We start from the raw sequence: 13,193 nt of genomic DNA, 5'->3' as shown, positions 1-13,193 counted from the left end.
CAGCCTGGAACACGTTTTTTTGAGCGTGCAAGGTTCGGGAATCTTCCCACAAACCATTCTTTCCGGATTTTGGGGCTGGAAAATGGATTAGTAAGGCCAGATGTCGGTCTTTTATTGCTAAATTACAATATCTTGGGTCCTTGCTTGTCTTGGAGCCCTTTCTTTAAATCCAAATCAGACTTGGAAGTTTGGGGAGAGTGGAGAGCTTTTTGGTGTGAGGAGAACGAAACTCTAAGTGTGCAGAGGTATTGGAGCGTGCTTGGTCTACCAGAAGGGAAGAGTTACTCTCTTGGAAGAAGAAGTTAAGATCTTCAAGAGGTAAGGGGAGCTAATCTATGTATTTTACTTTGTGGAAAATTTATATGAATTGGATGAAATGTTTTAAGCATATGGAGATGATGTTAGATTGATCCTTGATCTTTGGTTTTCTGTTTGAATCTATGGACTTGTTATTATCAATATGATAAGGTGAGATAATTAAATGATGGATTGAGAATTCTGAATATGAAAGAAGCTTGAAGGTAAAGTTGTAAGGGGAGTTAGATTTAATCTATGAATTCTGCATAAGTTGGATGATGAAATAATTGTGTAAGGTGATGAATATATGTGAATTGGATGATGGAAATTCGTTCTAGCATGTTGGTATATGCATAAATGAAGTTTTGATGGATTTGGGTGTGAATTAGGGTGGTAAACAAGGAAGTTTTAACTCACTTTTCATGGAATACGAAAATTGTGTGTTTTGCTTAGTTAATGAATTTTTGGTTGGATGAATTGATGGAAGTATGAGATGATTATTGGAATTGTGTATGTTGGATCTGTGTTGACATGAAAATTCGGTGGTAGTGTTGTTAGAAAGGAAATCAAGTGTCTTTATGGTCAATTTGGGCTATTTTAGAGGAAGTGAGGTAGGGATTTTGAGTAAATGAGGGCTGCAGTGTTCCTGGACTGTTTGGGCAGTCTAGACAAGTCCATTGTGACTTGTTAGAAACATAAAAGTGGTCTAAAACATGTTCCAAGTAGTAGAATCAAATTTGGGTCCCTAAGTTGTTGAAGTTAGTGTTTTGGAGCTGAAAGTGAACTTTAATCACTTAAAAAAATGGTAGTAGAAATGCTTAGAATCATTTGGATAAGTTTAATTAAGTCTAAAACGAGAATTAAGAGTCTAAGAAGTTGAGAAAAGTGGTTAGAAATGGTCAAGGGAGGTTCTGCTACCATTCTGCAGAATTCTGCATGATGCGAAAAACTGACCGTTCGTCCATGTCGGATTTGGACGATCGGTCATGCCATGTGCTGAGTGGCGTTCGATCAAATGTTGGTTTGGTTAACGTTCGTTCTTGATAGTAGCGTTCGGTCATAATCATGCTTTGGCTTAGGCATTTAGCGTTCGTCCTTCTCTGGAGAGCGTTCCGTTTTCAGGGATGATATTAATAGCGTTCGGTCATTGGTTTAAATAACGATCGCTCAAGTTATGGTTTAGTAACGATCGCTCAGGTGTTGGTTAGTAGCGTTCGTTCATTCGCTGGTTTAGTAGTGTTCGGTCAGTTGATGGTTTAATTATCGTTCGGTCTTCATAAGGTTTGATAGTAAAGCGCTCGTTCAATGAGTGTTGAATTCAATATGGTGTTCGGTTTTGAGCGTTCGGCCTAGTGTTTGATCTCACAGTGTTCGTCCATGAAGCGCTAGCTTTAACAGCGTTCGTCCCAATGGTGCTCGACTAAGAGTAAAACGCTCGTCCCAATAGTGCTCGACTAAGACTAACAGCGTTCGTCCAAACAGTGTCCGTCCAATTGTTTATGACGTTCGTCAAAATAGTTAACTCGCACCTGCACTTTGCAGAATTTGTTTTCGATAGTTTTGGGGTTCCGGATGTCCGTTTTGGACGTTCTCTAGGTCGTTTTGGGGGTTCTTGACCCGTCTGGAACTGTTGGTAATGGTTTCAAACCTGTTTGAGTTACCTAAAAATGAGTATTAAAAAGATATTAAAAAGATATAAAGAAAATGTGTTAGGTGTACACTGTTTTGAGTTGTTTGAAATATCTATTTGATATGGGAATGTTGGTTGATCTGATTGAGATTGGAAATTGATAGGAGAATGATGTTTGAATGGTTAAGTACTGTTGAAATCATGGTTGTATATGATTTGATTATAAGTTTCATGTTAAATGAAGAACTTGAATTGTTTAAAATTTGGTATTGTGATGATTATGTGATGATGATATGATATGTGCGTTATGGTATGGTTGGATTGGTATTGTGAGGATTATTGGATATGTGTATTTTTGGCTACTTGGTGTCGTTAAATGAGTGGTGGATAGTAAGCGTTGTGGTTGCTGGCCCGAGAAAGCTCTATAGAGTGATGGGAAGTAACCCTATACACGGGTGACGTGTGTAACCGCCCGGGGAATCTCTTACATTTATGTAAGAGTGATGGGGGTGACGTGGGGTACTAGTCCGGTGAAGCTCATTACAAAATTTGATTGGCGTTGTGCTTGCGGGCCCGAGGAATCTCTTTAGGCGAGTGATGAGGGGTATACTTGCACTTGTCCGGGGAAGCTCTTGATTAGAGTGATGGAGGGTGACTTGTGTACTTGCTCGGGGAATCTCCCTATAGAGTGATGGGAAGCAGCACTACACATTAGGGTAATGTGTAACGGCCCGGGGAAGCTCTGAAAAGAGTGATGGGAGTGACGCTAGTACAAATTGGTGTATGTATTTTGATTGATCTGTAATATTGGTGGATGTAGTCTGATTTATTTTGTAATGTATATTGGCGTATGCATTCTAATTTGATATTTTGATACATATTGGTATATGCATATGGTTGAAGCATAATTCGTACTTGGGTATATAGTTTGATCTGGTTAAGGTGTGGCTGCCTCTGCACCAGTAATCGCATACACGCGTCCAGCTGCTTGGGCTCGTCCTCCTCTAGCCTGATTTCTGCCAGCATTCGGTGGCCTCAACACAGCTCGTCCACCCATGTTGCACTCACTCTCCAAGTGCCCACTTCTTCTACATCGAGTGCAGAATTTTCCTCCCATGAGTTGAGGGCAAGACGAACGATAGTGTGGTCCTCCACACTGGAAACAAGTAACGTTTCCTGGCTGCCCGGCAGTGATCAACGCTCGTGATCCACTTGCATTTGACTGACTTGGACGAGCGTAAGGAGTACTTCTCATGTTGGCAGTACCCCTGGATACAATCGGTCCTCTAGTCACCTGTGGCTGCTTCTTTTGTCGTTCCACTTCTGCCATATTCTTCTCCAATACTTTGGCTCTTTCCACCATGGCAGGAAATGACCGAATGCATAAACTTGATATCAACACCTTCAAGTCGCTCCTTAATCCATTCTCAAATTTCCTACACTGCCACTCTTCACTAGTGGCCATAGTATTAAACCTCAACAATTGTTTGAAGGCATTGGTGTACTCTGATACAGATTTTCCCCCTTGCACCAACTGAAGAAACTCTACTTCCTTAGCATAGCGAACGCTGTCTGGGAAATACTCTTCATAAAATTTGTTTCTGAAAACCTCCCATGTGATAGGAGCATGAGTGTCGGTCAGGATAGCCTTCACACTCGTCCACCAGTGGCTGGCCTCACCAGTCAACAAGTACTCAGTAAACGCCAATCTGTTGTCGTCAGGGCACCTCTTTGCATTATAAATCTTCTCAATGTCCCGCAGCCAATGATCTGCCTCATCAGGAAGGCATTTTCCATTAAACTTGGAAGGATGATGTTGAAGAAAGCTCTCTAAACTCCATTCTGCAGTAGGCGGGGCAGTGTTTGAAGAAGATGCTCCAGGCGCACCTCTAGTTGCAGCCAGGATCTCCATCAACTGCCTTTGCGTGTTTTCAGAATTGACACGCGAGGCCTCCAAACCTTGCATAGCAGCTTGGTTTTGCTGCATCAGGGTAGCGTTTTGCTCCAGCAACGTGGTGTTCTGTTGATGCAGTCGTTCAACTACGGTTTCCAACAACCTAGTGTTGCTGGACGTATCGGACTCATTCGGTTGGGGAGGAGGAGGAAGTCTAGGCGCCATTAGTTCTCTGGATCAGAGAAAAACGAGCGTTAGTAAAATTCGAGAGTTAAAACAATAACTCATTAACACATAATAAGCACACAGCAAAAACGTAGTGCACTCATAACCTACAGTGTTCCTTAAAAGAACAAAACTGCTCTGATACCACTAATGTAACATCCCAAAATACAGTAATTACCATAAATCAGAATTAATTACAATTAACAGTAATCACAAACAGTCTTTACATTAAACTCAGCGTTTAAAAGCCGAACGGCTTGAATACGAAAGAACGTACGCTCAAAATACAATCAGAGATGGTTAAGACGAACGGCCTTACAAAATAATTAGCCGAACGTTCATACTATACTAACACGCACAGTACTATCCTAACGAGCACTCTAAGGCTCGGTCTTCACTTCAACCTCCACCAGGTTAGCTTCATCCAAAATTTCTTCTTCCAGAACTTGTTCAAGGGACGTACCATCACCTGCTCACATCCACAACGGATGATCATTGCATTTGACAAGACGGAGGTACATGGACAGTAGACAACACAAAGGAAATACAAGGGTAAGCTTATAATATTTAATTTATACAATAATCACATACATTTACCATTCAATCCACTCAAACAACATGTAAGCTTATCAATCCACAATCATATAGATACGTATATAAAAGACAGACCGTTCGGACTGTATGAACCGTGTAGCTACAGGCGTCCTTGCACCCGAGTGGTGTGGTAACTGTATTGCACTCGACAGCTGCCACTCGAGGTTAACTCTATCCAAAGTACCCCTAAGGAATAGAGCCTCCTGCCATTCCCACACATGAGTACTCCCTTCTACGTGAAGATGAGTATCACGGAATATCAGGATGGACCAAGCCAGCATTAGCATGCCCACAGTCATACTTTACAAAACTTCAATAATCAATCATATCTGAGACGTTCCTCCTTGGAACGCTCGTTAAAATCCATTTCCAATAATTCGTTCAAAATATCATTCGTCCATATTAAACATTTCTCATATTCACATTTTCATTCTGTGTTCCACTCTCTTAAATTCACGAACGTTCATCACTCAATCAATAGGGACTAACATTTTACAGTACTCCTACATCCTCGTTTCTGAACAAAAGAAACGAACCATTTATCCACTTAATACGTTCCAACACTAAAAATTTTGAAGGTACTGATCTTAGAAGATATGGATGATACTTAGAAAATTTTTAAGTATAAAGACTCCAGGTAGAATCCAAAGGATACAGTCAGTAAGAAAATATTTAGATACACAACCAAATATGATTTGAATTTCAGAAAACAACACTGCCAGTCAACGAACGAACGTTAATTAACAATTTGGACGAACGCCAGTTACGTTCGCTCAGAATTCAATGATAAGGACGAGCGTTCAGTTATACAACCGAACCCTCCTTGGACGAACGCTGGGTCAATGACCGAGCACCAATCAGAACGAACGCTTGGTATAAACCGAGCGCTATCTAGGACGAACGCTTCGGTATAAGACCGAGCGCCAATTGGGACGAACGTTCAATATAATGACGAACGCTCTGTAAAACGAACGTTCGACACAAGGTCGAACGACATTAAGGACGAACGCTCGACTTAAGGCCGAACGTCATTGAGGACGAACGCTCGACTTAAGGCCGAACGTCACGTATTTATAAAGTTTCAAATATTTATCTATACTGAGCTGAACCGAACGCTCATTCACAAAAATGGGGACGCTCGTTCTCGAGCAGAATTCTTTCCAAATGAAAGAATTCCAATCTAAGTTATTTTAATGAAAACCGAACGGTCTAATACCGTACAGTGACGAGCGTCATTTAGCAAAGGGAATGATCTAAAATTTCAGATTTTCACAAGCTTAACAGAATTTTCCAGATTTCAAATTTATAAACTTTATACTTTCATTCCCAGATTCAATTCACCTCAAACATTCTCATCATACAGATTTCGACATTTTAATCATTCCAACCACACAATAACCATACTTCATTCATACATAATCAAATCAACATGCATTTAAATCAAATTCAACATCAAATATAATTCATACAAGCAGTGTTCGTTCATGACAGATCCATCCAAACCAGAATTCATATCAGATATCAGTAACCATTCATAACAGCTCAACTTCATATTTTTCACACATGCAATCCAGATTTCACAACAAACGAGTACAAATTAAACATATAAGCTTCCCTTACCCGGATTGGAATTCAAGCTTGTCCTAAAGGTAAAATGGCTTCGTCCAACTACGTTTTGCCTAGGTCCTTGACTCTTCCAGAACAAAATCTAACCACAGATTACAGAATACTCAGAATACAAGTTTGCATGCAACTAAAAACCCTATTTTTCCAGAACCCTAAAGACGAGCTACGGAAAGGGACTTACCAGTTCCAGTTCTTGAAACTGTTCGGTCCAGTGGATAGCTCTCAATGCAGTGGACGTTTCTACGGTGCTGGAAATGGGATCGGAGAAGAAGGTAAGGAGTTATCGTAGAGAGAAGGTGGTCTGGTTCTAGAGAGAAGTTGGAGAAGATGAAGGGTTTGATTTCTGAGGAAGACGAAGTGTGCGTGCAAGTGAGAGAGAGTTTCTCAAAACTCAGAATTTTGGTGGATTCCACGTCAAAACAGGCGAGCGTCTCCCCGCCTGCCACCTGCACACCAATCCCTGCTTTGGAAGCTTCTCCTGCGACACGTGGCGTGCGTGCATGCACAGATTGGTGCGTTTTTAATGCACTGAGTGGGTGCAGTGGTGCGTGTTTCGGAGAATGATGTGGCACGATATCAGTGCACAGCAGAGAGATTAAAAGCAGATTTGAAGAGGATTTTACTAAGATAAGCCTTGATCATAGATTTATGATGTATATGAATTGTATTTTGTTAGCTCACCCTTGCTTGTTTGTGCATGTGAATGCGATGATCGTGTAATGTGTGATGTTATACGGGAGCAGATGTTATTGCAGATGTGATGGCTGATATTTCTGAACATGCATAAAGGAGGAAAGAGAGATGGGATAGATGACTGGGAATGTATTTGTTTGTATTCGATCCTGACTATTTAAACGTTTTATTTTCGGAATAATCGGTTTGTAATAAATAACGTACTATTTTTCCGTGGAAGTTGAATATTAAAAATTTGAATTTTACTTACGTGTTTTACGGAAAAATTAGTCAGCGTAACACAAAATTTCGGGGTGTTACAGCCAACACTATTCACCGCGCTATTCGGACGAACGCTATCTGTCGACAGCTAAATTGCCGAACACTATGCTATTTGGACGGACGCTATAAAATCCATCATAATCAGGCCGAACGCTAAATACCGAGCACCATATTAGATTGAACACTATTTGGCCGTACGTCATGAGATTAAGCACTATTGACCGAACGCTAAACAGGACACCATATTAAATCGAATACTATTAGGCCGAACGCTAAAACCAAACACCTCATTCAAATCGGATACTGCTTGGACGAACGTTAAGATCAATCTCTTGGGCTCAACACTAAAACACCAAACGTTATTAGACCGCATACCATTAGTTCGAACACCAAAAGAACGAACGCTAAGATCAAGGACTTATGCTGGACGCTAAAACTCCAAACGCTGATAGACAGAATACTATTAGGTCGAACACTATTGAACGAACGTTAAGATCGAGCACTTAGACTTAACGCTAAAACAGCGAACTCTATTAGACTGAATACTATTATTCGAACACTGTTTGGACGATCGGTCAAACATCAAACCTCATCTAGATCGAACGCTAAGTTTTTACGAGCATTACCTGAGGACAAACATCATCGAGACCGAACGTTCTCTATGAATGATCACTAACTTAGAATAATCACCATCAGGATCGAACGTTCACTATCAGATCAAGATCAAACGCTAATCATAATTCATACATCAAGACCGAACGCTTACAATCTAAACCTCAAAATACCTGATCCAGGTCGAACGCTATCAATCACTAATACCCAAGACCGAACGCTTATGATCCAAACCTAATAATCCAAATTAAGGACGAACGACTACAATCACTAATGCACCAAAACGAACGCTCAAGATCACTTCCTGAGAATACCAATTTAGGACGAACGCTTATAATCACTATTGCACCAAAACCGAACGCTCTCGATTCAAACCTAAGAATCCAATTTAAGACCGAACGCTCAAAATTACTAATACACCAAGGTTAGAGGGTGTGGGAACGTAAACTCCTTGTGATTTTGATAACCTTGTGTGCCAATAACTAAGCGTGGCTATGTCCACTCATAAACAGTGAAAGATTTTGGATGGATTGTTTGAGCACTGATCACTACCATGAGCAAGGCTGGGCAATCTCTGAAATCGGTTCTCTTGGATTTGATTCACAAGAGCAATGGCTTGAGATCCTTCAAGCAAATTCATGCGCATCTATTGACTTCTGCCCTTGTTGCCAATGACTTGGTTATTTCCAAGGCTGCAATTTTTTTGGGAAAACATGTTACAGATGTTCATTACCCTTGCAATTTCCTGAAGCAATTTGATTGGAACTTGAGCTCTTTCCCTTGCAATTTGCTGATTTCTGGCTATGCCTCTGGCCACTTACCCTGGCTTGCAATCCTGATTTATAGATGGACTGTTAGGAATGGTTTTGTGCCTGATGTGTACACTATCCCAGCAGTTTTGAAATCTTGTGCTAAGTTTTATGGGATTGTAGAGATTAAACAGTTTCATTCCGTAGCTTTGAAGACTGCCTTGTGGTGCGACATTTATGTGCAAAACACTCTTGTCCATGTGTATTGCATTTCTGGGGACACTGTTGGTGCTGGCAAGGTGTTTGATGACATGCTTGTGAGAGACGTGGTCTCTTGGACTGGCTTGATATCTGGGTATGTCAAGGCTAGGTTGTTTAATGAGGCCATCGCATTGTTTTTGAGAATGGATGTGGAACCTAATGTGGCAACCTTTGTCAGCATACTTGGGGCTTGTGGGAAATTGGGTTGTTTAAATTTGGGGAAAGGAATTCATGGGTTGGGTCTCAAATGTCTGTTCGGGAAGGAGTTGGTGGTATGCAATGCTGTGTTGGAATGCCTATATAGGTGGAATGCCTTCTAGGAATATCCGTACTTGGAATGCCTATATAGGTGGCCTAGCAATAAATGGACTTGGGAGGGAAGCATTGAAGCTATTTAAAGATTTGATAGTGTCAGGTGCAAAGCCTAATGAAGTGACATTTCTTGCTGTTTTAACAGCTTGCTGCCATTCTGGCTTGGTCAGCGAAGGCCGAAAGTATTTCAATGAGATGTCAAGTCCCCTCTACAACCTTTCTTCCTGGTTAGAACACTACGGCTGCATGGTTGATTTACTCTGCAGAGCTGGACTGGTGGAGGAAGCTGTGGAGTTGATAAAGACAATGCCCATGTCCCCTGATGTGCAGATCATAGGAGCGCTTTTGAGTGCCTGTAATACATATGGGAATGTTGGATTCACCCAAGAAATCTTGAAATCACTGCAGAATTTTGAATTTCAAGATAGTGGCATATACGTGCTTCTTTCTAATCTGTATGCCTCTAACAAGAAATGGGCTGACGTGAGAAATGTTAGGAGACTGATGAAGCAGAAAGGAATAAGCAAGGTATTAAGTCGAGGCCCAAAATGGCATGCACAGTAACGAGGCCCAATATTGGATGGCCCGTGGCATGATTAAGGCAGTCAGCTTCAGCCTCTTCTGCAAACGTGTCCAGGAGCTGTCATACGAGTGAGGAGAGAGAACGGAGCTTTCCAGAGAGTTCCTTCTCAAAGCATGGTGGTCCAGCGGTGGTCCGGCAGCCTTGGGAGCCTCAGATCACGTCGGTGCAGAAGGGAAAAATGTAGAGGGGAGAGAGACGAACAAGTAAAAGGTAACCTTTCTTTAATCTGATATTATTGCATAATACTGAATGTTTCTCTGTTTTTGTAAACCTTAAAATACAAAACAGAACTCTATTTATAGAGTTCTAATACAACAGAAAACGGTACCATAAAAGCAAGTAACAACCCCTAAACCGAATGTATTTCGGTCCATTGAACGTAGCCCTAGAAGTAATTTGTTTGATTCTCAATACAAGGCTCCTGGGTCTAGCATTATAAGGGTGGATGGTAAGAGTCATGAATTTTTAGTTGGAGACAGTAATCATCCTCAAAGTGAGGATATTTACGTACTATTGGACATCCTTGCCAATCAAATATACTCTGAGGGGCATATTAATACCCTCTGCTAATCAGACAAGCACACTTGACCCTGAGCTCACGTATTTTGTCTATGGACTTGAACAACTTCTAATGGTGCATTCTATAAAGTGTCTCTAAATCATTTTAGACTTGTCTTATTTATTATGCTCAAACCAGGCCAGATTGGGACTTGATATGGAAGTTCATAATAGTTACAACGCGAGAGCACTGCATTTATGGAAAAGATACGGGGTCACTCCTTGCCAAATTAAGCTTAAGCTTATGCATTGAGAAGCAGCTCAGGAGCAAGATGGTTTCATAGGTACCCTCTTTTAGGGGCCAAAGGGAAATTTTGTCTTGCCCGTGACAGTGACAACGTTTAATGTTTATGATTGTGAGCGATCGGTCAATGGTCACCTGAACTTTGACGACAGTAGTTACTATGCCACAAGCTCTGACATGAGACAAACATAATAGAAATAGAAGCCACTTGGGTAAGTTCAGATACGGAATGCGTCAACTCATTCAATGGCACGTAGTCATAATAATAGAAGAACTCTACCATTACTGGTAGTAGTTTTCCTGAAGCATGAGCATGCTGATTTTTTTATTTTCTTCCAAATGAGATTCCAATTTTATAGAAGATAAATTCTTGAAAATAAACATAATTTACACTACTTGTGTAAATTAAAGCAGTTGTTTGACCAAGTACTTGCATAGTTAGTTAAGTGGTGGTTTCAGAAATTGTCTATTCCGGAATGTGTCGTTTTCATCGAAAAGTACACGTATGTTTTGAGTTTATTTTTTATGACTATTGCTGAAATGAAACAAGAACTAGCAGCCTCCTCTCCCTTGAATCTTGTACAGTTCACTTTTGGCAACTCTATGTAAGGCCGTTCGGTCAAGAGCGTTCGCTTGTTTAATATAAAACTGAATTGGTTTATCATTTAGTGTAATTAATTCTATTATATGATTTTACTGTATTTTTGGGATGTTACAGGTGTTACACTAGTTAATAAGAAATGATTAAATTAATTTCAGAGAGACCACATTAATATTAATTAACATTTTGGAAATAATTTTTCTTGTCTATCAGTGTAAAAAACAAATTTAATTCATCATTATAAATTTAGAGATTAAATGGTTCATGCTTCTGTACTTTTATCGAATCATGGATTAATTTCAGCAAAGGTGTCTGCAAAAGGGGAGCCCAAAAGGTATAGAAAGAAAAGACCAGGCCTAGTAAAGTTCGTGAAGAGGGAGGATGTTTCTTTCTGTACCCTGTCAATTTTCTTTTTACACTCTTCAAAACTTTCCAGAATAATGTCGTGTAAGGAAAAATTTAATGGATGGAGGAGGAAACTATCGAAGAGGGAAAAAGCAAATAACCTTTGGGCCTTGTACCTCCGAACCAAAATTCGAAGGGTAAATTGGGAAGTTTTGGAAAAATATCTGAGAGGGATAAACCGGTAAGAGATGAGTGTTTGAGAAACAATAGAAGAGAAAAGAGAAAAGCGAGAAGAGAGAAGGATGTCGTCGTTGTCAAGCATGTTTGGGTGTGGAGTGGTGATGGCGCCACCACAAGCACTGGGAATTGGAAAGAGAAGTGACGATAGTGTGTTCGTCTCGGCCGCAGAAGAAAGCGACTGCGCATCACATGAAGACTCGGCCACGGAAGACGCAGCCATGGGATATAAACCGCAAGCCAACTGTGTACGATCCTATGCCTCCTCTTCCTCCGGATTGGACTCTCGTTATTCCTGCTGACGCTTCTTCTGCTTCCGCTGCTCCTCCGCCTCCCTCTGCCTAGCCACTCACTCGGTACTGCGTCGTCGTTTTCATGCTTTCTCTGTTTTCTTCAAGCCTCATATTCGCTACTCTTTAAACATTTTATCTTATATTTCTTGTTTAAATCTCAAATGAAACTTTTTATCTGTGCAATTGTTTTGGATGAATTCACTTTCTTAGGTACGGTGAGCACGAGAATTCGATTAATTTGCGAACTGATGGTTAGGTTTTCTGAATGCGTCTAGTATACGTCAATTTTTAGACTAAAACTAGACACTCTCCCTACACACTCAGGAACCCTTTGCAACTTCCTTTACCTTTATATTTCTGAATTCTTGTAGACAGATGTTCTTTCTGCACTACTTTTCTTCTTACAGTTTTCTTTTTCACATTTTTTTTTGTCTCTTATTTCTTTTCTCCACTTAGCTATGTTCTCGCATGTATACATATACTAGAGAAATTAAAGAAAGAGGCATAAGTGGACCAATATCGAACACCTTCAACTCAAAACTAAGGCAGTAGGAAAAATATTTGAGTGTACAGTCTGACCAAGGGTCTGTGTAAATATCTGTAATGGAAAGTAGTTACTGCAGAAACAGAACAGAACAAAGCTGTTAATTACCACAAGCTTGTGTTAACCAGAATACTCTCCCTTAATCCAAGTTCTCAAAAGGAAACAATTCGTATTTCATTTCTCAGTTTTACAAATTCAGACACTCAGACAGCATAATTCAGCTGCTTTTATGTTGACTTAAGAAGTCGTATTCTTTGCAAGTGGGTTGGGTGTGGGTATTATACTATCCGTACTTGCGGATATCCACTATTCCAAAAAATAAAAATAAAAATTTAATTTATATTTTATTGAGTTAAATTTAATTAAAATTAACATTAATTTATATTTTATGAGGTTAAATTTAATTAAAATATAATTTTAATTTGTATTTAATTTAATTTATATTATATTTTATATATTATTTGAAATTTTATTTCAATTTTATCTTGATAATTTATAAAAATATATTTTTAAAATATTTACAGATATATGTGGGTATCTGCGGGTTTTAAAATATTCGCAAATATTTTTTAAGTAGGTAGAGAATGAATTTTTTTGTGAGGTTGGATTGCGGATAAACTATCTGTGCTCGACT

The 13,193-nt window shown here is 39.9% G+C and overlaps 1 protein-coding gene and 2 pseudogenes across 2 annotated transcripts; 2 read left to right on the top strand and 1 right to left on the bottom strand.

Moving 5' to 3' along the window:
* Window positions 1-2,864: 2,864 nt before the first annotated feature.
* Window positions 2,865-7,391, bottom strand: LOC148195904 (uncharacterized). Its single transcript, XM_088095320.1, has 2 exons — window positions 7,382-7,391; window positions 2,865-3,769 (listed from the first exon to the last, which is right to left on the bottom strand). Exons 1-2 carry the CDS (start codon window positions 7,389-7,391, stop codon window positions 2,865-2,867), a joined length of 915 nt encoding a protein of 304 aa, XP_087951446.1.
* Window positions 7,392-8,153: 762 nt separating this feature from the next.
* LOC148195903 (pentatricopeptide repeat-containing protein At4g38010 pseudogene) lies at window positions 8,154-10,428 on the top strand (annotated as a pseudogene).
* LOC148195902 (large ribosomal subunit protein cL38-like) lies at window positions 9,766-12,198 on the top strand (annotated as a pseudogene). The gene is made up of 2 exons (XR_015780799.1): window positions 9,766-9,947; window positions 11,444-12,198. The product of XR_015780799.1 is annotated as a large ribosomal subunit protein cL38-like (transcript).
* The last annotated feature ends 995 nt before the right edge of the window (window positions 12,199-13,193 follow it).

This window comes from Vigna umbellata, chromosome 7 (genome assembly GCF_029865625.1).
Source record: "Vigna umbellata cultivar VRB3 chromosome 7, Vumbellata_1.0, whole genome shotgun sequence".
Taxonomy (NCBI): domain Eukaryota; kingdom Viridiplantae; phylum Streptophyta; class Magnoliopsida; order Fabales; family Fabaceae; genus Vigna; species Vigna umbellata.
This window is presented reverse-complemented; position numbering and strand designations above follow the sequence as displayed.